General features: G+C 39.1%; 2 protein-coding genes across 6 annotated transcripts in view; both read right to left on the minus strand.

Moving 5' to 3' along the window:
• Window positions 1–26,198, minus strand: part of LOC105476119 (pleckstrin homology and FYVE domain containing 2) — a 36,320-nt gene that overhangs the window by 6,093 nt on the left and 4,029 nt on the right. The window contains exon 1 of one of the 2 annotated variants that reach the window (XM_011731781.2): window positions 17,699–17,942. The exons of the other annotated variant lie outside the window; for it this stretch is intronic. The gene's annotated coding sequence lies outside the window, so the exon portion shown is untranslated. Of the gene's footprint in view, window positions 1–17,698; window positions 17,943–26,198 lie in introns of those variants that run through there. 2 annotated transcript variants of the gene reach the window in all.
• The window catches only part of LOC105476118 (NADH:ubiquinone oxidoreductase complex assembly factor 6), a 107,002-nt gene continuing 102,362 nt past the window's right edge, over window positions 21,559–26,198 (minus strand). For 2 of the 4 annotated variants that reach the window (XM_071067990.1, XM_024791019.2), the window contains one exon: window positions 24,115–24,341. In XM_071067990.1, coding sequence (XP_070924091.1) covers window positions 24,188–24,341 — 154 coding nt within the window. In that variant the 3' untranslated portion in view covers window positions 24,115–24,187. Of the gene's footprint in view, window positions 21,576–24,114; window positions 24,342–26,198 lie in introns of those variants that run through there. The other 2 variants (XM_024791020.2, XM_024791023.2) reach the window with 2 other exon arrangements.

Raw genomic sequence — 26,198 nt, forward strand, 5'->3', positions numbered from 1 at the left:
AGGTTTGGGGCATTATTATTTAGTATATGGCTGCAGCAAAGCAAATAGCTTTCAAAGTTTGACAATGACCAACATAAACACATTTTATATTGCAAGGTTACAAACACTCGTATAATTATTTCAACAATGATCGATGCATTATTTTATCTTCATTTATTTTAATGATTCTGGCAGCCCACTTGATTGATTGATGGGTTGTCACCTATATCGGAAAAACAATGGGCATACACAAAACCTAAGGCCTTTGGCCTTAAGCAGCCTCTTCCATTATCCTCTTTCATTTTCTGTTTGTGTCAGACATAAAAAAAAGATAGTAAGCACTGAACTAAAAAACCCAAGAATACACAAATGCTGCCCTGCACACACACACACACACACACACACACACAAGAGAGAGAAAGAGAGAATGGTGGTAGGGAAATAAGAAGCAGCAAGGAAAGAAAGGAGTGGGGAGAGGTTATCAAAAGGGAAATCAAAGTGCCACTTTTTTCTGGGTTACAGATAGATACCCCAAATGTTCTTTGGTAAACTGGATTAGGGCACTACCATTTGGCTCAGGGCCTAAGCAAGGCCTCCCCCTTCCCCTAAAGCCCAAATCTAAATTTAATTCCAGCACACTCAGGTGCCCCAAGCAGAAAGAATGCTATACTTTTGTGAGAGGACTAGAATACAAGATTACAGGGCCTAGCCAAGGACTGAGTCCTTCCCATATCCTACTCATTGAGGGGCACCAAAAGAGGAAGCAGAAGAGAACTATAAACATGGTTCAATTTGAGTAATGTCTACTTTTCTTGGGAAAGAATATCAGTGAATATAGGAAGAACTAAAAAGAAAGCTTTCCCATCCCTTCGCAGAAGTGGCTTCATAGAACAAATTCTAAGAAGTAAATAAAATTACTGGGTCAAAAGGCAGAAATAAAGAATCTTGCTACCTTTTACAAAATTTCCATTCTGGAAGTAACACCAATTTACCAAGCAGCACAAAGACAGTATCCGTTCCATCTTGTCCTACATATGGTACTTTTCTTTAAAAATTTCAGCAAGCATGACAGATTTTTAAAAGCATCTTGCTTTATTCATTTGACTCACTTTTATTTAGTGTTTATTCATCCAACAATTATTCACTGAGCACTCTCTAGATGCTGGGTATTACGCTTTTCTTCTTAGAGTTTAGAGGCCAGTGGAAGAGCAAGACAATAAATAAATAGGTAATTCCAAAAGATGAAGTACAATGAAGGAAATAAGCCGGTTGTCAAGATACAGGGGGAAACTCATTTAGATTGAGTAGTACAAAAAGGTCTCACTGAGGTAGTATGATAAACTGAGTCTTAAGGGATGAGGAGTCAGCCATGCAAAGGAAATACTATAAACAAAGGTCCTAAGACAGGAAGGAAAAGTACTTTTAATTGAATGTTTTATTCCGTAGCTACCTAACGAGGTCAATGATTTTCTAATGTGTTTATTAATCAATTGCATTTTAAAACTATATATTTAGAGGTTATTAATCTGAGTGTGTTACATATAAAAGCTATTAATCCTTTGTTTTCCTAATATATTAATCTATAGTTTTATGGTATTTGACACGAAGTCAGTTGTATTTCTTAAGCAGTTAAACTTACAGATCTTTTCTTGGTGACTTTTCTTCCATCACTCCTAAGCTTCCCTTTCCAGATATCAGATGCACCTATTTATTATCTATGCTTTATGACACAAACTCTACATTTAATCATTTTATCCACCTAAAATGTATTCTGGCATAGGTAAAAATACTTTTTTGCTTTTCAAATATTTGCATTCTAAAAGAGCTAACTAATTGTTCCAGAAACACCAAGAACTGTGACCTCAGATATCCTTACTTGTAAATGGAAGTAATAGCAGATACATCAAGGAAAAGATTAATGACATAACGCATATAAAATGTTCAGCAAGTAGTCAACGAGTGGTAGCTTGCATTAATGCTATTAGTAATCTAACCTACTGATTGATGTCACTCTCATATTAAATTTTTACCTATTCTAAAATCTGCTTCTGGACTATCTGCTTTAATCCATTAACCTGTTTCATAATTCCTATGTCAGTACCATATATCTGGTAGCTCTATTCTAGACCATTACTCAACTTTCTTAAAAACATTTTAACTAATCTTGTTTATCTGTCCGGATAAAATCTACTTAGAATAGTGGTTCTCAACCTTAGCTTCACATTGGAATCACAAGGCAGATTTAACCTTTGGCATATCAGGAAAAAAAATGTTCAATTCAATTGACTATCTGGGTCCAAAATACCTTTTATTTTTAACATTTTAAGTAATTTTATGACTAATTTACAAAAATAATAAAGTAGTTTTTTTAAAAAACTAAGAGAAAGCTTCATAAAAACTTAAACATAACAGAATTTTTAATTTCATCTTTCTCTGATTTTAAAGGTATATATATCCGAAATAAGAAACATCCTTTGAAAGAAACTTTGAATGCACGAACGTGTATTATTTCCATTTTTTGTCCTTAGAAATATTGTTAATTCTTGAGTTTGAAAAAAACTCATCTAGGAAATCATCATTTGAAGACTCACAGTCTAAGATTTCACTTATACAATTAAATTCACTATCATTATTAAGTGTTGTTTCTTTGCATTTATCTTCTGACTTGTCTAATAGTTTTGAAATGTCTTCCTTTGTCTTTTTTTTGCTATTAAAGACAGAAAATAAAAAATGAAAAAATATGAATTCTCAAATATGTTAAATGAAAGTTTAGAACAAAAACGCTAAAAAGGATGATCTCAAAACTGTTTTCGTATCTTTTTGAGAAATGATACAGTAGTGATGCTATATTTCACCATTGCGTCATCCTTCTTGGCAATTCTATCACTCTTCCATTTTCTTCTTTTTGGCATAATTGGAGGAAATTAATGAATAATGATTAAATAATTCGCAGGATAATGAAATAGCAAAATGCTTCAAGATATAGGAAAAGTAAAATCACTAAGATCCCATAATATATCTTAGATTTATGAATACCCAAAGAAACCATATGGTAACTGCACGCTAGAATAAGTTTTATTTTACTTTTTAAAATAAGTAAATTTTGTTTTTGTTCTTTGGAAGACTTTAAGAAATGAGTTATAGAATATGAATCAATATAATAATTAGAACTACTCAGAAAAGAAACTGAAAACCTAAAATTAAGATTAATGAATTCTGCTGATAAATATCAAGGGTTAAGAAACATCAATACCTAGATTCTTCCCCAGATAGTCTAATTTTATTGGTCCGGGGTATGCAGGGTAAGACCTGTGCACCAGAATATTTTTAAAGCTCCTCAGATAATTGTAACGTGTAGCTAAGCTTTAGAACCATTTTTTAATTACGATAAATAAATAAAAGAATAAAATCCCACTGAAATGTTGATGAAACTTATGTTATATCCATACATTAATTTAGAATTAACATCTTTACAGTTTGGAGCATTTAAGGGTGATAGTATCTCTTCCCAAGGCTTCAAATCTTTTATGGCATAGTAATTTTGTATGCTTCTTCTGTAAGATAGTTACACTTCTTAAATAGGCTCCCAGATTTTGTATACTTTTTGTTGCCACTTTGAATCTAAGCTCTTTTTCACAGCATGTTTTCTAATTAGTTAAAACTGTTAATAGGAAAACTATGGATACTTGTTTCTTTTCACATTCAGGTACTTCATAGAATTCTATTAATTTCAACAGTTTTCCACTTGACTTTTTTTTTTTCTTTTTTTCTTTTTTTTTTACATTGTCTTCTTTTCCAGCGGTGCCTGGCAGTGTTAATTCACAGTTAAAATGTAAAAATTAGAGCAGAAGCATATCTTTTATAAAGCCAGCTTTTATATACCAATTTTTAAAAATAATCAAAGGTTTCAAGTTATCTTCTTCACACTGCAGACAAGAACTGCATTTACATTGTCTAAACTCCATCCTAGTCTTTTGGTAACAACCTGCTTTTAAAGTAGCATGTTCTTCAGTGGGGTGTTTACCACCTGTTAAAAATGTAATTAGAAGAGCAAAAACTCTTTTTTAAAAAAAAAAATGACACAGAATCCTACCTACAATTGAGAAGAAAGACCAACTGTCATAGACTACTATGTCCTAGTTCTCCCTACTGGAAAATCAATACTTCTTATCTCATCCTTACAGGTCAGTTTAAAATGAAAACAAATCTAATTTTATTTCTTACATATACCCATGATATCTGTTATCAGTGAGCTTCAGTATTCAACCGTGCATTATAGTGGAAAACCAATGAACTATGAACTAAAGGACCTGGATTCTAATCTTGGTTCAGACACTAAATAAGTGATTTCATACGAATTACTTACATTTTTTTTTAAAGGAAGAAAACATAATTTTTAAAGCTCTTTCAGTCCTTAAAATAGTGAGTCTTTGATAGTAAATGGGCCATATTTTCTAGTTTACTGTAGACTTACTTGTCTATAAGTTAATTTTTAATCAAATTTATGACTCTTTTAATCTCAATCAAGATTTTAAAATCCGTGTTACTGCTGGACTGAAACTTTACAGAAAATGTAAAAGGAAAGGAAGAAGCTAACAAGCAACTGGAGAATAGAGGTAAAAACAAACAGCAATAAACTATCAGAGGTACATCCTCCTGAGCAAATGTATAATATCAAAGCAAACTTTCTTAATACATCTAAGTCAAATGAACAAATATTCTGAGTACCTACCATCTGCAAGGGACAAGACAGTTCTTACTTTCAAAAGTTCTACAGTTTAGTAACCAGAATAATAATCAGGGAATTCTTGGTAAGAGTCTCAATAAATCAGTAAGATGATAAAGCAAAAAAAGAAATACTTGAAAATTTAGCAAATTGCATTTGGAATTTTAGTAAACTCTACTTATTCCATCAAAAAGAGAGGTCAAGATTTTTTCTGTCCCTTTCCACCAGGATTTCTGCCACCGTGGCCAACCAACTACACAATATGTGTTGTAGAAATTACTAGTGATAAAAGGAAGAGGTTCATTTCTTTGGTAAGACAAAACTTTCATATGTTAATTTTAAATTTATTAAAACTGGATTAAGAAAAATGGAAACTTCAAAATTCTGAATCACATTTAGACAGAGGTCATTTTTTTTTTTCTTTAAATCTCTCATAGGTACCAAATATGCCTATTACGGAAAAGTAGACTTATTCTACAATCTCAGCCAAGAAAGAAAAAAAGGAAGTAACGTTTACTGGGCACCTACACATGTGCATAATAGCACATCCACATTATACTCTTTCATTTAATAATCTCGATTTTGTTGTGATCATTACTTTAATTTTACAAAAAAACTGAGTCATGAACTAACTAGCTAAGCAATTATCAAATGGCCTCACAGTTTTGTTTTTTGTTTTTTTTCCTGTGTTTTTTGTTTTTTGCTTTTTCTTGAGACAGAGTTTCACTTCTATCACCCAGGCTGGATGGAGTGCAATGGCAAAATCTCAGCTCACTGCAACCTCTGCCTCCCGAGTTCAAGCAATTCTCCTGCCTCAGCCTCCCGAGTAGCTGGGATTACAGGCAGCCACCACCATACCCTAATGATTTTTGTATTTTTAGTAGAGACGAGGTTTCACCAAGTTGGCCAGGCTGGTCTTGAACTCCTGACCTCAGGTGATCCATCCGCCTCGCCTCCCACAGTGCGGGGATTACAGGCTGATTGGTGCGTAGTTTGAGTTTAATGCTCACCCTGATCATAAAATGGAGTAGACAGCTAAGCTGGATGTAGCTAGAATAAAAGGCCTAGGCTGAAATTAATTAGGGGGTTGGGAATAGGAAGGGGGGTTCACAGGAGAAGGGCAATAGAAAAGGCTAAGGTTGGGGCAGTAATACAGAGGATAATGGTAGATGTTGAGGGTTTTCAGGGTTCTTTAGTGAAGAGTTTTACTGCGTTGGCGAAGGGTTGTAATAGCCCACAGGGGCCTACAATGTTAGATCCTTTGCGTAGTTGCATGTAGCCTAGTATTTTTCGTTCAATAAGTGTGAGGAATGCTATGGCGGCTAGTACGGGTGCAATAAGAAGTAGAAGGTTTGTTACAGTCATGGTGTTAAGAAGAGGAGTTGAACCTCTGATTATAAAGTTTTAAGTTTTATGCAATTACCAGGCTCTGCCATCTTAACAAACCCTGTTCTTGGATTGGGTGTGTGATATTCTATTAGATTAAGATTATATCATCTATGGAGAGAGGGCGCTTTGTGAAGTGGGCCCTATTTCTCTTATCCTTTCGTACAGGGAGAAATATAGAATAGACAGAAACCGACCTGGATTGCTCCGGTCTGAACTCAGATCACACGGGACTTTAATCGTTGAACAAATGAACCTTTGATACCTGCTGCACCATTAGGATGTCCTGATCCAACATCGAGGTCGTAAACCCTATTGTCGATATGGACTCTAGAATAGGATTGCGCTATTATCCCTAGGGTAACTTGTTTCATTGGTCAAGTTATTGGGTCAGTTGTGCATATTGATTCGCTTTGGCTGGTGTGGCCTTAGCATAGGTTGTTCGGAGGCTGGGTTATGCTCCGAGGTCACCCCAACCAAAATTTTTAATGCAGGTGCAGTAATTTAAAATCCGTAGATTTGTATAGTTTTGATTGCATTAGTAAATTAAAGCTCCATAGGGTCTTCTCGTCTTATTGTTTTATGTCCGCTTCTTCATGGGCAGGTCAATTTCACTGGTTAAAAGTAAGAGACAGTTGAACCCTTGTGGTGCCATTCATACAAGTCCCTATTTAAGGAACAAGTGATTATGCTATCTTTGCATGGTCATGGTACCGCAGCCGTTAAACAAGTGTCACTGGGCAGGCAGTGCCTCTAATACTGGTAATGCTAGAGGTGATGTTTTTGGTAAACAGGCGGGGTGTTAAGTTTGCCGAGTTCCTTTTACTTTTTTTAAACTTTCCTTAAGAGCATGCAGGTGTTGGGTTAACAGTATGAGTAGTATTGGGTTTGTTTTTTGTTTGTTAATATTAGGCTGTGCCACCGTGCCCAGCCTTTTTTTTTTTTTTTTAATGCATATTCTTTCCATTATACCTTCACCTTCAGAAATAAATACGGCAGTATTTTTTGCATATGCACCTATATTATGTATTTGGAATAGCCACTGACAAAATAAGAGGAAAAGAAATTACATATCTACGGTAATAACCATAAGATACACTCAAAATGATTCTTCAAATACTAAAAAGAAGTAAAAGGCAAAGCTATGACTAATTTAGGGTACTAGTAAAGGCAGTTTCATATAGGTAAGATTTGATAGCGAAATAGTATGTAAGAACAAGTAAGTCATAGTTGAAGATTTTAGAAAATGAGTTTGGAAAATCAGAACAGTCACACTGGAGGTTTAAAAACATCTTTAGAGAGGTAGGAGAGAGGGAACGAATATGGATTTCAAGTTCTAAACAAGCCCTTTAAATTTTTACTATTTAAATCTTTTGGCTTCCCTGGGCCACGCTGGAAGAACTGTCTTGGGCCACACATAAAATACACTAACACTAATGATAGCTAATGAGCTAAAGAAAATAAGAAAAGAAAAAAATGAAAAAGAAAAAAAATCACACACACAAAAAATCTCAAAATGTTTTAAGAAAGTTTACGAATTTATATTGGGCACATTCCAAGCTGTGCCCCGTGGGCTGCAGATTGGACAAGTTTGATTTAAATCATCCTACACAAGGCAAGATTTAATATTCTTTAACCATTGCTATAATCAAGTAAGTCTATTCAGAAACCAGATTCCTTGGGCAACAGAATCAAATCTAAAATCCTTAACCTGGTATTCAAGGCCCTTCACAGTCAAGTCCTAACTTGTTGCAATCTATCCTTCCAGTTTTACCTCTTTCTATACATTTTCTTTGTTATAGTCAAATCAGACTACTAACTATTAGCAGAATATGCTCAGGGCTTCCTTCCCTACCTCTAAGCTCGGCATGTCCTCCCTCCTTTGTTCTTCTCTATTTACTGAAATCTCACCAATTCTTTAAGACACTCAGTTCAATCGCCTCACAGCCAAATATTGTGGCTGGGTATATCCTGTGGCCAGGTATATCCTCATACCATTTTATTTGTACCACTTTATAGCACTTATAGTCTATTTGTTTCATAAAAATATGTGTACTTGCTCATTCCCAACAGATGTGGAGGTTCCTTTAAAAAAGATTATTTCCTTCAACTTTGTACTTGCAACAGCACCTAAAAAAATGCTTGTATAAATGGCATCAATGTGCACTGAACTGAATATGATCAGCAGTTAGAAGTGGCAGCAGCTCTCAATCTTGAGTTTGATGAAAATCAAAAACTTCATTTTTAACGTCTACATTAATTTTCACAGAAAACAGGAACCACATCCTACCCATCAACTGCTTCACTAGACCCACAGATTTTAAATTTACAAGCAAATGTTGTGGCCCATTTCAGTACAGTATATAATTAAAAATTCTAAGTATTGAGCAAGGCATATCCTGTTTTTTAAAAAATTTCAATCTCATGATAATATATATAAATGATTTCTTCTTTCTCCAAAAAGCACAGCTGTTTAGTTAGTAAATAAAAAATGATGATTACGTGCATATTTTCATCATCACAAAACTCAGATTCAAAAACTCACATCATTTCTAAAAGTATTTGTACAGGGGCAGCTGTACAGTGCTGACAGCTGTAAAGAAAGTATTGGATAATATCTAAAAAATAGCTTGGGCACAATTGCACAAGCCTGTAATCCAGCACTTTGGGAGGCCGTGGCAGGTAGATCACTTGAGCCCAGGAGTTCAAGACCAGCCCGGCCAACATGGTGAAACCCCATTTCTACCAAAATTACATAAATCAGCCAGGTATGGTAGTGTGCACTTGTGGTCCCAGCTACTCGGGAGGCTGAGGTGGGAGGATAGCTTGAGCCTGGGAGGCCAAGGCTACAGTGAATCATGACTACACCACTGCACTGCAGCCTGGACCACAGAGCGAGAACCTGTCTCAACAAAAAAAAATTAATTAAATAATATCTGAAAAATAAACCTGGTAAAGCTCAACTAAAACACTACTGAGGAATTAGTTATCCTGTCACATCCCTGGCCAATTTTCTTTAGTATCATTCAAAACAGTTACAACCTGTTCACTGCATTCAAGGTTTATATGTTTGGTGGAAAAAAGAACAAAGAAGACACTAGGAAATAAAATATATGCCACAAGGTTTAATACAAAACACAAGGAGGTAAGTATTATAATAAAAATATTAGCAAAGTAGTAAGGAAGCAAAAAAAGCAAAGAGTGAGGGCATGGCACAGAGAATACAGCATTTGAACACTGAAAACAGGTTGTGAAGAATGAGTGGAATTTAAGAAGGCAAAAAAAATGGCTAAATAAAGGCACAAAGCTTTGCAAGTAAAAACCCACATAAAAAGTCACACTGGGCGGGGCGCAGTGGCTCACGCCTGTAACCCCAGCACTTTAGGAGGCTGAGGCAGGTAGATCACTTGAGGTCAGGAGTTCGAGACCAGCCTGGCCAACAGTGAAACCCCATTTCTACCAAATAAAAAATAAAAAAAATTAGTCCGGTGTGGTGGCATGCACCTGTAGTCCCAGCTACTTGAGAGGCTGAGGCAAGAGAATTGCTTGAAACCAGAAGGCAGAAGTTACAGTGAGCCAAGATCATACCACTGCACTCCAGCCTGAGCCACAGAGCAAGACTCCCTCTCAAAAAAAAAAAAAAAGTCACACTGTACAGCTGCAGCAGAAGCTGTAGGGGAGTTATTTAGTGGGAAAAGAGGGGAAAAATAAGACAAAATCTTGTTAATATCTGAGACTTCCTTCTGAAACTTTCGGAAGGAGTGACCTGATCTGATCTGGATTTTTCTAAGATAACTGTAGAAACGATGAAAGATAAATTGAGAAGGAAGAGACTGAAAACAGGATCCGGTTGAAAAGTAACTGCAAAAATAGAGGGGAAAGTTGATGAAGAGTCTGAAGCTTACAATAGGAAAAGAAAGGATGGGTCAGATTCAGAACTGCAGACTGGATATAGAAGAGTAAAGCTTATAAAGATGGCTGAGCTGACAAATAAAGGAAGGTAACGCAACCCAGGAACTGGCAACTGCTGGAAGTCTCCACTTCCACAAACTGCAAGGACATACTGGGGCCTGGAGCCCAGGATCACCAGGTAGAGGCTGCAGTCATAGACTTTGTCTGTCTGCCAGACATGCCTCCTAGGACAGAACTGGAGAGGAAGAAGTAACCGGACTTCTTGGAATCACCTGCTCGCCAGTCCTGAGCCAGTGCTTGCCATAGGCATAACCCAGAGAAAAGTAAGGTGACATGGGAGACAGATACAGAAAACCTCTAGCGTTCAGGCCCCTGAGACACTGAGCAGAGATGAGGAAGGGCAAGGAATAAATAGGAGGCAAACTGACCCCCATGTTAACTGAAATTACAGATAAATCTACTAAGATGAATGCTGAAAAACATTCCATGTACATTACTAGGTATCATAAAAAATAAAAATACTTGAAAATTTGAAAAAAAAAAAAAAAAAAAAAAAAGAAGAGTAAAGCTAAAATTAATCTCCAGGGTTTTAGTCTAAGTGATTAATTCAGAAAAGCAAATGAAACCATTAACTTTTAATGAATTCCAAGTAGCCAAACATTTATTATCACTTGCTCTGTGCAAAGCAGTATTAAAGGACAGAAGATACTCAAAACTGAAAATCTTTGTGGAAGAGAAAGACAGCTATATTCTCATGTTCATATAGACAAGTATATATACTTCAGTTGTATTTCTATAGGAAAGATGATTATGGGAGTATCTGACAAGGAAAAAACCGAAACAAGGAAGGGGTTTGGTATCCCTATAGTGTGCTATAAACTGAGGTATACAATTAACTTAAATCTGTGCAAAGACTAACACAGCAGAGGAAAAACAAGCCCAAAACTTTTTTTTTTAACTTAAAAAAAAAAAAAAACCAACAGTGATGAAGGTCCCAGGGCCAAGGAGTTGAGGTGGGATGTAATTTTGACCAGGTAGAACATCTAGGAACATGTCTTGTAAGAACTAGAAATTCAAGCTGGGCCTTAAAGCAAAAGTAGTAGCTCAAACTATCTGGGGTTTGGGTATGGATAATGGTACACAAGTCTATTCGCCCAGAGAGGAAATAATGGAACCTAGGTCAGAAGAGGCAGGGTCAGGAGAAGGCATAGTGATAAGAAGTCTGGTAAAACAGGAATGAGAAAAACTGCAAAAGAAAGCAAACATCAGATAAAGAGTTTACACTTTATTACACAGGCCATGGGAAGACAAAGGTTTTTAAATAGGAAAATATTAATCAGACACAAAAGCAGTACACAGGATGGACTGAAGAGAATATGGAGAAGAATGAAGACAAAGAAACCAGTCATATGAGGATTACAACAATCTCTAAATGAAAGGTAAGAAAAGCCTGAACCACAATAATTGGCAGATAACGGAGGCATAGCAGACAGGATTTAGGAAATAACTGAATACGTGGATGAAAAGGGACTGTAAGATGACTTCAAAGGCTTAAGGGTAAGCCACTGGGCAGATGCTAGCTTTGTTTCAGGAGAGAGAAGAAATCAGTCTGGGACATATTTGTCTTGAAGTCCTCCAGGGCATCCACAAGATGGCAGGATGGGCAGGGGGCTCCAGGACAGAGAGATTTGGTAGTCACCCACCTAGAGATGCTGGCTGATGCTGGAAGAAAAACAAGGGCGGAGGACTAAACTTTGGGGAACCCCTAGTTTAGAAAGCAGGAGGAAAATTAAGAGAAAAAAGAATGGGACACAAAGGAGCACAAAGCACCTTTTCAACCTGCTCTCACACGTTTCACAACTCTCAGAGACTAAATAACCTGCCAAAAGGTCACAATCAGCAGTGGGACACACGGAAAAAACAAAAACAAAAACAAAAACAAAAAAAAACAAGGATTAATGGCAATGTATAACAATAAAATATTTGAAATTTTTACCCACAAAAATTTATCCTGGAGAAATAAACTGAAGGAAGGGGGTGGAGGGGGTGTGGCATATAAAACGTTTTCCCACTATTAACTCTAATAGTGAAAAACAAAACCTAAATTTCTAGCTGAGGAATAGTTAAATATATCACAAAAAGCTATCATAAAAGAAAAATTTTACTACCTAAACTTTTAAAACTTCATCATTGGGGGAAGAATATTAAAGTAATACGGCAAAGGGTCAACATTTACTGATTGACTGATGGGACAGGGTCTTGCTTTGTCACCCAGGCTGGAGTGCAGCGGCACAATCTCAATTCATTGCAACCTCTACCTCCCAGTCTCAAGTGATCCTCCCACCTCAGCCTCCTGAGTAGTTGGGACTACAGGCGTGCCACCATGCCCAACTAATTTTTGTATATTTTATAGAGACGGGGTTTTGCCATGTTGCCCAGGCTGGTCTCAAACTCCTGGACTCGAGCAATCTGATCTGCCCACCTTGGCCTCCTGAAGTGCTGGGATTACAGGTGTGAGCCACCACACCCAGCCAACATTTTTAATATACAAAGGGCTCCTGTAAATACACAAGAAAAAAGGAAAATATCCCAACAGAAAAATAAGAAACAAATGTCAATTTAAAAAATGAAAATGACCAGAAAATTTTAAAAATGACTCTCAATCCCAATCAAAGAAATAAAAATTAAAATGATATTCATATATTACTCACCTCTCTAAGATGTGGTAAAAATGGGCCCTCATATCCTTGACAATACTGTATACACACTGGAACAACTTTTCTAAATGCCATTTTGGCAATATAAATGCTTTAGAAAGTTTATACAACAGTTCTATTTCCAATAATATATACAAAAATTAAAAGTGTACAAAGTTGTTCACATGAAGTTCACGGTAGCTTTGTCTATAATATGGAAAAGCTGTAAACAATCTAAATATTTAACAATAGGAGACTAATAAATTATAGCACATCCATTAATTTTTAGGCAGTTTTTTTGGAAACATAATATTCAATGTGAAAAATTGTTAAATAAAGCATTTTATTAAATAAAAGTTTCTAAACAGCACATATAGTATAAGCCGATTTGTTATTTAAAAGTGGTTGATATGCACCAAAAAGTTAGTAGTGGTTATCTCTAAGTACTAGACTAATAATATTTTGATGTGCCTAATTATCTTATAATGAACACATTCTCTCATAGACAAAAAAAGCCTTCTAGTTTGGGAAGAAAACACAAAGAAGAATGTGTAGAAAAATATAAGTATAAAAAGCAAAATATAGCTATATGTACATTTAATAAAAATATGAGCAAAGAACACAAAAATCTTTTTCCCCAACTATTGTTTAAATGAAGCAAGTATAAAGAATTAAAAATAGTTCCACTTCTGAAAATGGGGGGGGAAAAAAAGATGAAGTTGGTGCAGAGAAGAAAATAGAAAATTCACATCATAAAATCTTAATCATTTTAGAAGGAAGCAAGGTTAAAGTCAAGTGTTTCAAGACTGGGGTTAGCAACCTGACTCGAGTGAAAAAGCAACAGAGAAAATAAGTCAACTTGGGGATAAGAAAAAGATTAGAAAGTGACTAGTATATAGCAGGTAGAAAACAAGTACATAACAATCACCAAAAGCGTGACTTTGGGAGAGAGTGTGGGGCAGGGACAAAAGTAGAAAACTGACCAGTTATACCCAGCAAAGGTCAAGGAGAGGAGGGACTATGTGGTCTAGTGAGTTCATAGTTAGAACATGAACTACAGAGTTCAAGGTTGAAAAGAAGGAAGACAACTAATGGCCTAGGAGGGAATAGAGGTGACAATAAGGACAAAAAGCTGCTTCACCAGTTATGACAGAAAAAGAGAAACAGACCTTTGCATCGCCATCTGGCCACAAGGTTTAAGACTTGAGGTAGAGTGGTTCTGAATGATGACAAGTAACATGGTCATAACATGCAGGCTGCTGTTGCAGAGTAGCAGTGAGGGTCACTGGAATTAGTGTAGTTCCAAATGTGGCCATTCTGGCCAGAAATGAATGTAACCCTTACTTAACCTCTATGCACTTCGCCTTCCTCAGTTCCAAGTATTTAATACATCCTTTCTAGCCTGACTGATAGGAATGTGGCTGGCAGCTAACCCCTCTGCATTTTATTCAACTACAAAACGAAGAGCATAAGAAAGGAGATGGGAAATGGAGTTAAATAAAAGGTTCTCCACCTGACTGAACACTAAAGTCAGGGGTGCTTTTAAAAAGAGGCAAAATTACCTATGTTCTGTCCCCAAACCCAGTAATTCTGATGTATTTGTCCTGGGGTGGGATCCAGGCAATATTATTTCTAAGTACCTCCTCAGGAGATTTTAATGTGCAGCCAAGGCTGAAAACTGAACTAGGTATTCCTACAGGCTGCTTCCCTTTAAAAGTTTTTAAATTCTATGATTCTATATAATTCACTGTCATTCTGTTCATTTGTTAAAATAATACCTAAAATAATACCTTATCGTATTCCAGGCCCTTCCACAAACATCGAATCTTGGGTGATCCTCACGATAACACTGAGGCAAATATTTCTGTGCCCATTTCACAAATGAGTCCAGAGAAGCTTACAGAAGTGAAGCGGCTTTTTCAAGAGTCACAAGCTAGCAAGGAGCTGAGCCAGGACAAGGTTTATTTCTTCCAGTCCATCCTACATGCAACTTGCTTTCTTTCCAGTGCACTCACAGCAACCATCTGAATGCCTTTTATTCCCTTCCCAGGACCTCCCTAAATCGAGCACATTAGTTTGTGGTTTACAGTTTGACAGGGAAGAAAGTTATCTTGGGTGGGCGCAGGAAATAAACCCCGAATTCTACAGTCTAAATTACAGAATTACAAAACACCTTAACCTAGAGAGGTTTTCCAACTTAAAACAGCACTGTGAAAGTGTATCCATCAAGTATTTTTAATTCAGTTAAGTCAACCCATACATTGCTTTTAAATATAAGCAGGCAGCTCATGTACAAAGCTGGTTCATCAAAGATAAACAACAGAAAAAAAAATTTCATATACTTTCTATTAAGCAGAGCATTCTAAAACTTCTAAGACAATTCCGGCAAAACAATACTTGATAGAGCTATATGGGATTTGTTCCAAGAGCTTAAATGTACAAATATGACCTTTAAAATTTTCAAGCATTAACAATATTTCCATCAAGTTCAAATACATTCAATCACACTTAAAATTATGATTATAATCCTTTTGATGACCCATGGTTTCTCTCTCATACATCAGTAATTATACTTTAATCCATTATCTACTTAGAAATTTCATAAATATTCAAGTTCTGTACTCCCAGGTCAAAATTCACTCAGTTACTGAGGTAAATTATCAACAAAACAACAACAAAACATATATATATATATGTGCGTGTGTGTGTGTATACATATATATAAAATAAACCAATTTGTGGATTTAATGGAGTTGATGGCATGTACTGGGAAAAAGGCTACAAAGAAGATTTAACTATGATGCTCATGGAATTTACAATTTCATAAGAAATTCATGAAGCATATTTACAAGGAACAAACATATGTGTACTCATCCATTCAAACCTTTCCTGAGCATCTGCTATGTTCTTGGCATACAGGGAATGAAGAGGCAAATCAGCCCCGATGTGTTGCCTGCTGTCACGGAGATGTCATGACAGATCTATGCGATATTTACAGTAATACCATGGGAGAAATTAATTGATTTCTGGGGAGAGAAAGGGAGTGGAATGAGAGAACAGAGCAGAAAAGGCTTCAAAGAGTATAGGCTTAAGTATTTTTAAGGAAAAATTTCATCACAAGGATCACCTGTAAATCAGCTCGCTGGGAAATAAGTATACTGAAGAACCAAATTCAAGTCAGAGCAGTGATAAGAGCAAACGAGATCGACAGATTGCTCCAGAAAACTGAGTTATGTATCCTACAAAGTTATGCTATAGGAAAAATGAAAAGGTTTCAGAGTCATAAGATCCCAGTTAAATACCAGCTTGGCTGCTACATTTGTGAAATTAGTTTATTTCATTTCTAAATAAAAAATAAATATTATAATGGCATTTACTTGACAATGAAGCAAAGCTAAAAGAATTCTTAAGAACAACAGAAACTGGCAATAGAGCCTGAGCAACATGGCAAAACCTTGTCTCCACAAAATTCAAACAAAAATTAGCCAGGTGTGGTGATGCGCGCCTGTATTCCTAACTACTCAGGAGGCCGAGGTGGATCACCTGAGCCCCGGAGGTCGAGGCTGCAGTGAGCCGAGATGACACCACTGCACTCCAGCCTGGGCGACAGAGAGACCCTGTCTAGGAAAAGGAAAAGGAAGGGAGAAAAAAGGAAAAAGAAATTGACAATCAAATATGAGCAGAAGCTGTATTTTTAGATCTAAAAAGTAAAATTCTCCAAGAACTTGGGGTTTTAGGGCTTACTGTATTTAAGAGGCTTTTCAGTTCATTTAACAGAATTTTAAAGCAAGATGTCTTCATTTAAAAATCATTTAGATTCAGTTACTGAAGCTGAATCTTTTCTTTTGATGCTTAGTCACTACACCACTTTTATTTAGAGGCCAATTACGTGTGCTTTCCAAATAAATAGCTTAATACCATTCACCCCCTGTGCGGTCGGGACCCAAAGAGATTATAATGAAGCCTTCGTTAATACTGAATTAACGTGAAGACCCCACGAGCTACCAGAGTATTAAAAAAAGGTAAATGCTCAAAACACGGTAGGCATTCACCCTTAAGAAACTAAAGGGAGGGGAAAAAAACTTCAAACTGTCAGGATCACTTCTCCTTATTCTTAAAAGAACACATGCCTTTAAGACTCTCAAAGTTAGTGTCTAAATTTTTCTTTAATGAGTCTCTTCAGCAACGTACTACACAACACGACAAAGAAGGCATTTATCAACAACGTGTTTTGTGAGTCTATGAATTACCAAGGAGGGCTTAGGTATCTGTAACCTTCATACCCACTTCCACCGCACACTCAAGTTATTGCTGGAATGTACGGAGAGCACACAAGGCTATTCAAGCAACACCAGCAGCGCGCTCTCGGCCTTCAATCACGTTTTTAAAAAGAAAAATAAATTCGGCAAAGGATCATAAAACTTTAAAAGGCTCCAAATAAACCATCGCTTCTATCACAGCAAGTTCTGCGGGGCCATTTTTTTCTCCCAATTGACATACAAATACGTAGTTCAGGTCACAATGTCCCCAACATGCAGACCCTGCAAACTTTTCGGACAGAAATTTGTTGCGACCCTGAGACGCCCCCGGCCGTGTCCGGGACCCCCGTCACCAGGCGCCAAAACTTCTCGCCCGACCTCGGGGCTTCTTCCCGCGTCCGCCGGCCCCCGCCCCGCAGACCCGTGGACCGGACCCTCCCCGGCGGCCCCCGTTTCCCCGCGGCGGCGGCGGCGTCCTGCGGGCGGGCGCGGGTTGCTCCCGGGCTGGCGGGACGGCGGCGGCGACTGGCCTGCGGGCCGGCCCCGGCGAGAGGGGAGCGGCTGGGAGCGCCCCGTTTCTCACAGACCCCAACATGGCGTCGGCCGCCACCGCCCGCGACGACGACACCTCCCAGCGCCGCGACGGCTCCGGGACCGCGGGAGGAAGCGCCCGGAAAGTTTCACGTCTCCTCTCCCGGCCAGCCAGAAGCCGGCGGACCACCCACTCGGGCTTCACCTACCCCGACGGCCGCGGGCGGCGGCGGCAACGAAGGCGAAGGTCCGATTCTCCTGGTCGCGGACGCAGGGCGCGGACTCTGCCCGTTCCCCGCCCGGGCCTCCCAGGGTGTGTGCGGTCCGCAGCCCCGCTCAGCCGGCGCGATCCAGACGCGGTGGGCGGGCGGGACGCCAGCGCAGCCGCTCGCAGGTGACTCCCCCGCCCCTCCAGTCGAACCCGACAACGGCTGCCTGGGCTGGCCTCTCCCCTGCGCGCGCACGGGCGCGCCCCCGCCCACACTCCGGGCGCGAGCGCGCGGTCACGAGCACACCCACACCGCTCGCTCCCCGCCCTTTCTTGCCAGTTCCCTCGCCCCGCCCCTCGCGCCCCTCGCGACGCGCTCTAGGGGCGGGGCCTTTGGCGGAGGCCACACCCACCCAGGCCTGCCGCGGGCGGAGCTTGTGCATGTGTGATGTCTGGACGCGCTCCCGCGACGCGTTGAGGTGCACGTGGGGCGCCTTACCTGACTTTCCTGACTCCGACCAGCCCTTAGAAAGTATTGCTCAACTGTCTACCAAGTTCTTAGGGAGACTGGAAGAATAGAAGGAAGACACCTCCCCACCCACAGCAGGCCTCCCCAGGGAACTGAAGATCGAGAAAGGCAGGCTTTGGATTTAGATGCCCAAAGGCGTCGGTACTGGCATTTGCTGCTCCCATTTAGCACAGTAATCCTTCCCGTCACACTTTCCCTTTGCTTTACCTAAAATCCCTCCTCTTGAAACCTAGGGAACTGCGGCGACACACACATACCCCACGTGCTCCAGCCAGCCCTTTCTTTTAAATGCATACTTTAGAATTCTGGTCTTTCCAAAACTTTGACGACACAAAACCCCATCAGCCTACTTCACATACCTAGAAACTGTAATTATAGCATAGTATATAAGGTTAAATGTGCCCTAATTAATCTGATAGCTAATTGCTCTGGTGGGTGCGTGGAGAGGTAAAGAAGTTGCTTAGGGTAGACCAGGGATGGGGGCGAGGTGGGGAGAACAGCATACTTATTTTAAACAAAGTGTGTGTGGTGTGTAGGAGAAAATTGAGTTTTGGTAAATTTTATATTTCTTATTCATCTATTATTTCAGTAAGTTGTTTTAACCTGCGTTTGATTGCTGTTGAATTAGAGTCACTACCAGCCAAGCTGCACGTGGATGAGCACCTAGGGAAGAGAGCAGACTTGGGTTCCGCCCTGCTGTTCCACCTGGGATCCTCCTCCTCCAGGCTTGCTGCCTCCCATCCTCCTCTATTTCAATAGAGTTTGTCTCTGAAACAAGTCTTTTTTTTTCTTTAATTAATAATTAGAACAAAATTGGCAAAGATGAACTTTTTTTAAATGGGGAAAGTTGTATGATCACACACACACAATCTTTCGTGTGTTAGAGTTGTCTCTAGATGAGTACGGAAGTCGCCAGGGCCAGTCGCTTGTCTGTACCATCATTCTACCTCATTCACCTCTACATGCACAGAATATCTATCAGTGGGGAAAAGGCAGGACTAAATAATGCCTAGAGTCCTTTTAAATTTGGAAAGTAGGAATTGCTATGTCTGGTTGTCTAAGGTCAAGCCTAGAGCATTAGTTATCAAATATTTTTGGTCACTCACTCTCATTAGTAAAAATGTTTGCCCCCCTCACTTCTCATGTACTTATTTAGCTCAAATAAAGTGCATAGATAGAAGCCAGAATGACTGTAATCAAACATTGGCTTTGCCTCTAACAACCTTGGCACATCCAAGTATGACTTTGGTTTTTTTCACTTGTAAAATGGAGATAATAAAAGTATATATCACAGAGTCATTATGCAGATTAAATGAATTAATATATGTAAATCATATACCTGGCACACAGTGCTTTACAAGTGTGAAATAAAATTATTACATATATAATATACACACTTATATAGTGTTACATAAGTGTGAAATAAAAATTCTTACATATGGCCAGGTGCGGTGGCTCACGCCTGTAATCCCAGCATTTTGGGAGCAGATCACAAGGTCAGGAGATAGAGACCAACCTGGCAAACACGGTGAAACCCCATCTCTACTAAAAATACACAAAATTAGCCGGGCGTGGTGGTGGGCACCTGTAGTACCAGCTAATTGGGAGGCTGAGGCAGGAGAACAGCGTAAGTAAACCTGGGAGGCGGAGCTTGCAGTGATCCTAGATCACACCACTGCACTCCAGCCTGGGCGACAGAGCGAGACTCCATCTCAAAAAATAAAAAAAAAAAATTTTTTTTAATTGTTACATATGTAATATACCCAGCTACTCAGGAGGCTGAGGCTGGAGGATCACTTGAGGTCAGGAGTTTGAATCCAGCCTGGGCAGCATAGCAAGACCCAGTCACACATACACACAGAATTATATGTATAATATATGTAGGGTATATTTATATACACACATACACCTATTATAATGTACCTAGTATGTTAGGTACATTAAAAAACAACATACACACACAAAAAAATCAGAAATAATGATTTTAAATATATATTATATATATATGTATGTTTTCTTTCTGTACTGTTCATAGTCTGTGCCCTCTCTGGGCTGTATGCACCCCAATTTGGAGACCGTTGATTTAGATCTATGCTAACAAACACAGTAGCCACTAGCCACATGTCTTAATTAAATGTAAATTTATTTGTTAAAAATTTAGTTTCTCAGTCACACTGACCACATTTCAAGTGCTTAATAGCCACGTGACTATTGGACAATGCACATATGAAATATTTCCATCACTGCAGAAAGTTCTATTGGATAGCACTGACCAAGTTGGAACAAAGCAGGGAACTCAAAGTCACTGAAAGGGAGTAAGAGTCACTCCTACTCGACCCTGTAACTGTGGTACCCTTTTCAAGTCAAGTGTTAAGACAGCTCTTTGAGCCTCACATCTCAACTGTAAAATGAAGATAAAAATAGGAATTACTGGCCAGGCACGTGGCTCACGCCCAGCCCCACCCTCCCACCCACCCAGTTTTTTTTCTTTTCTTTTTTTTTTTTTTTTTTTTGAGTCTCACTCTGTTGCCCAGACTGGAGTACAGTGGCATGATCTTGGCTCACTGCAACCTCCACCTCCCAGGTTCAAGTGATTCTCCTGCCTCAGCCTCCCAAGCAGCTGGGATTACAGGCATGTGCCACCATGCCTGGATATGTTTTGTGTTTTCTTTTTAGTAGAGATGAGTTTTCACCATGTTGGCCAGGCTGGTCTCAAACTCCTGACCACAAGTGATCCACCTGCCTCGGCCTCCCAAAGTGTTGGGATTACAGGTGTAAGCCACCACACCCAGCCTGTAATCCCAGCACTTTGGGAGGTTGAGGCAGGAGGATTGCTTGAAGCCAGGAGTTCAAGACCAGCCTGGGCAACATAGTGATACTGTGTCTCTACAAAACAATTTTTTAATTAGCTGGGCACTTGGAGTCGCATCTCCTCAGGAGGCTGACATGGAAAGATTCCTTGAGCCCAGAAGGTCAAGGCTGCAGTGCAGTGCAGTGAACAATGATCCAGTCACTGCACTCCAGCCTGAATGATGGAAGGACACCCTTTCTCTTAGAAAAAAAAAAGGAACTTCCTCATAAACTGCTGAATGGAGGAAATAAGATAATGTGTGAAGTGTATGACATACTGCTAAAACATAGAGGAACTTGAAAAGATTAGTAAAACTTGAGTTTATATTTCCCCAATTTCTTTTTTAATTTTTTACAGTTGAGAATAAAAGATTGGGTCTTGCTTTGCTGCCCACGCTGGATTCAAACTTCTGGGCTCAAGGGATCCTCCCTCTCAGCCTGTTCAGCAGCTGGGATTACAGGCACGCACCGCCAAGACTGACTAACCTGATTTTTAATCCTGAAAGGCAAAAAAGATCACGTTATTGTTCTTGAATCTAATGTGTATTTTGTAAAAGTGAATAGTTTGATTAACTTTTAATTGAAAACAGAACATTCAAGAAGAGATAGGATAGCAAATACCTGGATTTTAATTACTCCTTGATTTCTTTGTCCCCTCCACCTTTAAAGGCTGGTCTTTTCCCAGTTTTGCCCATCTCAGTAAAACGGCACTGCCATCCACAAACCTGATGAGTCACCATCCTGTCATCAATCTCTTTATCTCCAAAATATTGTAGGATCTACCTTCAAAACACTTCATCTCATCTATTCTCCTCTCCTCCTGGCCCCTCCACACAGGAGCCACATAGGATTGTGTCACTCCCTGAAGAAACATTTCCATGGCTCCCCACCAAGGCTGCCATATAGAATTGTACAGTTGTAGTAGAACAACCCTATGGGAGAGTGTGTTCACATTGGAGGCACTGGAAATTTAATATTTATTATGAATATTTTCTGGCAGATTTTAGTGAAGTGATTCATTCTAACAAAATTATCTTACAACAATTTTCCAACAAGATGGACATCTAATTTGCCCAAACATGCCACATAGAATAAGAGAATTTCTCTTTCACTTAGTACAAAATGCCAGCTCATCACCAGGTCCTACAAGGCCCAGCACAATTCAGCCCCTGCCATCCCCTCCAACTTAAAATGATGCTACACTCCATCAACTGCCATTCACATTGACCTTCCGTCATTTCCTAAAATAAATCAAGCTCTTTTCTGCTGTGGGGTTCACTGCCCTGGACATCTCTCTACCTGGATAGACACAACCCCACAGTCTCTGTCCTTCACATAGCTGTGGCTCCTTGTCATGTTTCAGGACTCTGAGAGGCCTTTCCCGGACACTATGTCCGAGAGAGTGCCTCAGTTACTCTCAGTCACAGCCCTTTGCTTGTTTCCCTCCCAAAACTTATAGGTCTCCCTGGAGTCTGAAATCTGCACGAGGCCAGGGACCTCATTGTCCTCTCCCTTCTACCCATAGGTCCCAACAGGAGCATGTGTCAGCTTGTCAGTGATCAACTTGGCATGATTGCCACCCCCTTCTACATTCTCCTCTGCACCTATAGGGAGACAGGCTAGCACTCTATTTTCCACAGAACTTACCCTAAATGTTTCCAGGTTAAATTGTGCCAGTGGAGACACATATATAAGAATTGAAAGGCAGAAGAAAAGCAGAACCCGTCATTCTCCAGTTGCTATGTTCTGAATGTTTGTGTCCCTCTAAAATTCATGTGCTGAAATATAATCCCCAACGGATTGGTTTTAAGAGGTGGGCCTTTGGGATGTGGTTAGTTCGTAAAGATAGAGCTCTAGTGAATGGGATTAGTGCCCTTAAAGAAAAGGCCTGAGAAAGCCTGTGTGCCCTTCCACCATGTGAGAACACAGTGAGAAATGTGCCATCTGTAAGGAACAGGCCCTCAGCAGACACCAATTCTTCTGGGTCATTAATCTTGGATTTCCCAGTCTCCAGAACTGTGAGCAATACATTTCCATTGTTTATAAATTACCCAGTCTAAGACATTTTGTTGTAGCAGTCCAAATGGACTAAGATACTCATATACATTGAACATGCAGCTCAAATCCTAAGGGGCTATTTTCCTGAACTCCTGGAAAAATATTAGATACAAAAAAACACAAAAAGGTGGGCATGCTGGCTCATGCTTATAATCCTACCATTTTGGGAGGCCAAGGTGGGAAGACTGTTTGAGCTCAGGAGTTCAAGACCAGCCTAGGCAACATGGCAAAACCCGGTGTCCACAACAAATACAAAAATTAGCTGGGTGTGATGGCACACACCTGTGTTTCCAGCTACTCGGGAGGCTGAGGTGGGAGAATTGCTTGAGCCCAGGAGGTCAGGGCTGCAGTGAGCCATGATCATGCCACTGTACTCCAGCCTGGGTGACAGTGTGAGACCCTGTCTCAAAAAAAAAAAAAAAAAAAAAGCAAAAAACTGAATATTCTACTTTTTAAAGGGTAGGGGGCTGTATTCTTAAAAAAAAAGCAATACCTGCCCCTAGACTGGACCCTGTACTATAAGAGGAGGGTGCTATAAAGGATGATATCGGGTCAACTGACAAAATTAAACGTGAATGGAAAATTAGATAAAAGTGTTGTGTCAAAGTTAAATTTACTGTTCTGGTTATATAAGAGAATATACCTATTCTTAGGATGTATGCACTAGTGTATTTAGGGGTAAATGATGTGTGTATAAATGTTATATATAACATAATTTAAATATTACATATAAAGGAGAAAACTCACATACATAAAGATAAAGCAAATGGAGTAAAATGTTAGTGGGTAAATCTGGGTAAAGGGTATATGAATGTTCCTTATACTATTTCTACTTTTGCAACCTGTCTGTAAGTTTGAAACTATTTCCCAGAAAAGTTAAAATATATATAAAGCACTAAATAAACTACTCTGAATAATGCAAGACAAACTAAGATAGTTGTCGTAAATATTCAGTCTCAAAATGGACCTAAACTGACTGCTATATGATTAAACAGCAATACGTTGTACACTTTTTTCTAATTCCCCAGAGAACAGAAAGCGAATTTACTGTTCTTACAGAAGACAAGATATTCCCTGGCTATGGGAAAATAACCCATCGTACTCACAGCATCTTTCGGAGCATTTCAATATGCGACATTTGTGACTTTGCTGCCCACTGTGACCTGCAAACCAGTTTGGCACAACCACATTTGCTGCAAATCCTGGACTGCAAGAAGTGGGATCAGATATTATATTCCTTCTAAAATTCATTATGTAAAGAGAATAATTCGACATATAACCTCATCGCCAAATTGCAGCATCACATACTTTTTGCTTTGAAGCAAGAAGACCCTGGGCTTGGAAATACAGTTCTGTGCCCTTTTTTTTTTTTTTTTTTTTTTTTTTTTTTTTTTTTTTGAGACAGAGTCTCGCTCTTTGCCTAGGCTGGAGTGCAGTGGCAGATATTGGCTCACTGCAACTTCCACCTTCCAGGTTCAAGTCTCCCAAGTAGCTGGGATTATAGGTGCTCTCCACAATGCCCAGCTAATTTATTTTTTGTATTTTTAGTAGAGACAGGGTTTCACCATGTTGGCCAGGCTGGTCTCAAACTCCTGACTTAAGTGATCTGCCTGCCTCAGCCTCCCAAAGTGCTGGGATTACAGGTGTGAGTCACAGTGCCCGGCCAGTTCTGTGCCATCTTATCAAAGACCCTTACAGTCAGCTCTTAGAAAACCATTTAGAAAAGCTTCCCAGTTAAATGACATAGAAATTTCCTTTAAATATATTGCGGAGCCAGGCATGGTGGCTTGTACCTGTGATCCCAGCTACTCAGAAGGCTGGGGTGAAGGATCTCTTGAGCCCGGGAGTTCAAGTTCAGCCTGAGCAATGTAAGAGATTCTGTCTCTAAAATATATACGTATTGCAAGACCCTGTCTCTAATATAGATATCTATATTAGATATCTATATTAGATATATATACTATTAGATATTTATAATTATTAGATATATATAATTATATATAATTAGATGTATAGATGTATATATCTAATTATTATTAGATATATACAATTTAGATACATAGATATAGATATCTAAAAATATATATATTACATATCTAATATAGATATATAAAATAGCAAAAAAAATCCTCTGTGCTCTACCTATTCACCTCTCCCTTCCCCCAACACCTCGCAACCACTGATCTTTTCACCGTCTTGCTATATATATAAAATATATATAGGGATATATGTATGCTATACATATATAATATATAGCACCCCTATATATAGCATATATAGCATATATGTACACCCCTATATATAGCATATATATACCCCATATATAAAGCATATATATAGCATATATATACCCCTATATATAAAGCATATATATCCATATATATATATATATATATCAAGACAGTGAAAAGATCAGTGGTTGCCAGGTGTTGGGGGAAGGGAGAGGTGAATAGGCAGAGCACAGAGGATTTTTTTTGTTTTTTTTTTTTTTTTTGAGACAGAGTTCTGCTCTTGTTGCCCAGGCTGGAGTGCAATGGCATAAGCTCGGCTCACCGCAACCTCCACCTCCTGGGTTCAAGCGATTCTCTGGCCTCAGCCTCCCAAGTAGCTGGGATTACAGGCATGCCCCACCACGCCCAGCCAATTTTGTGTTTTTAGTAGAAATGGGGTTTCTCCATGTTGGTCAGGCTGATCTCAAACTCTTGACCTCACGTGATCAGCCCACCTCGGCCTCCCAGAGTGTTGGGATTACAGGCGTGAGCCACCGTGCCCAGCCGCACAGAGGATTTTTAATAAAACAACTCCATATGATACTGTAATGGTAAACACATACCATCAGACATTTGTCCAAACCCACAGAATGTACACTACTAAGAGTGAACCCTAACATAAACTATGGACTTTAGGTAATATTGACTTGTCAGTGTAGATTCATAGATTGTATGAATAACAACTGTATCACTCTGGTGCAGGATGTTGATAGTAGAGGAGGCTGTGTGTGTTAGGGGTCAGGGGATATAATGGGAATTCTGAACTTTCTGCTCAATATTACTGTGAACATAAA

The sequence above is a fragment of the Macaca nemestrina genome, chromosome 8 (assembly GCF_043159975.1).
Source record: "Macaca nemestrina isolate mMacNem1 chromosome 8, mMacNem.hap1, whole genome shotgun sequence".
NCBI classification, from domain to species: domain Eukaryota; kingdom Metazoa; phylum Chordata; class Mammalia; order Primates; family Cercopithecidae; genus Macaca; species Macaca nemestrina.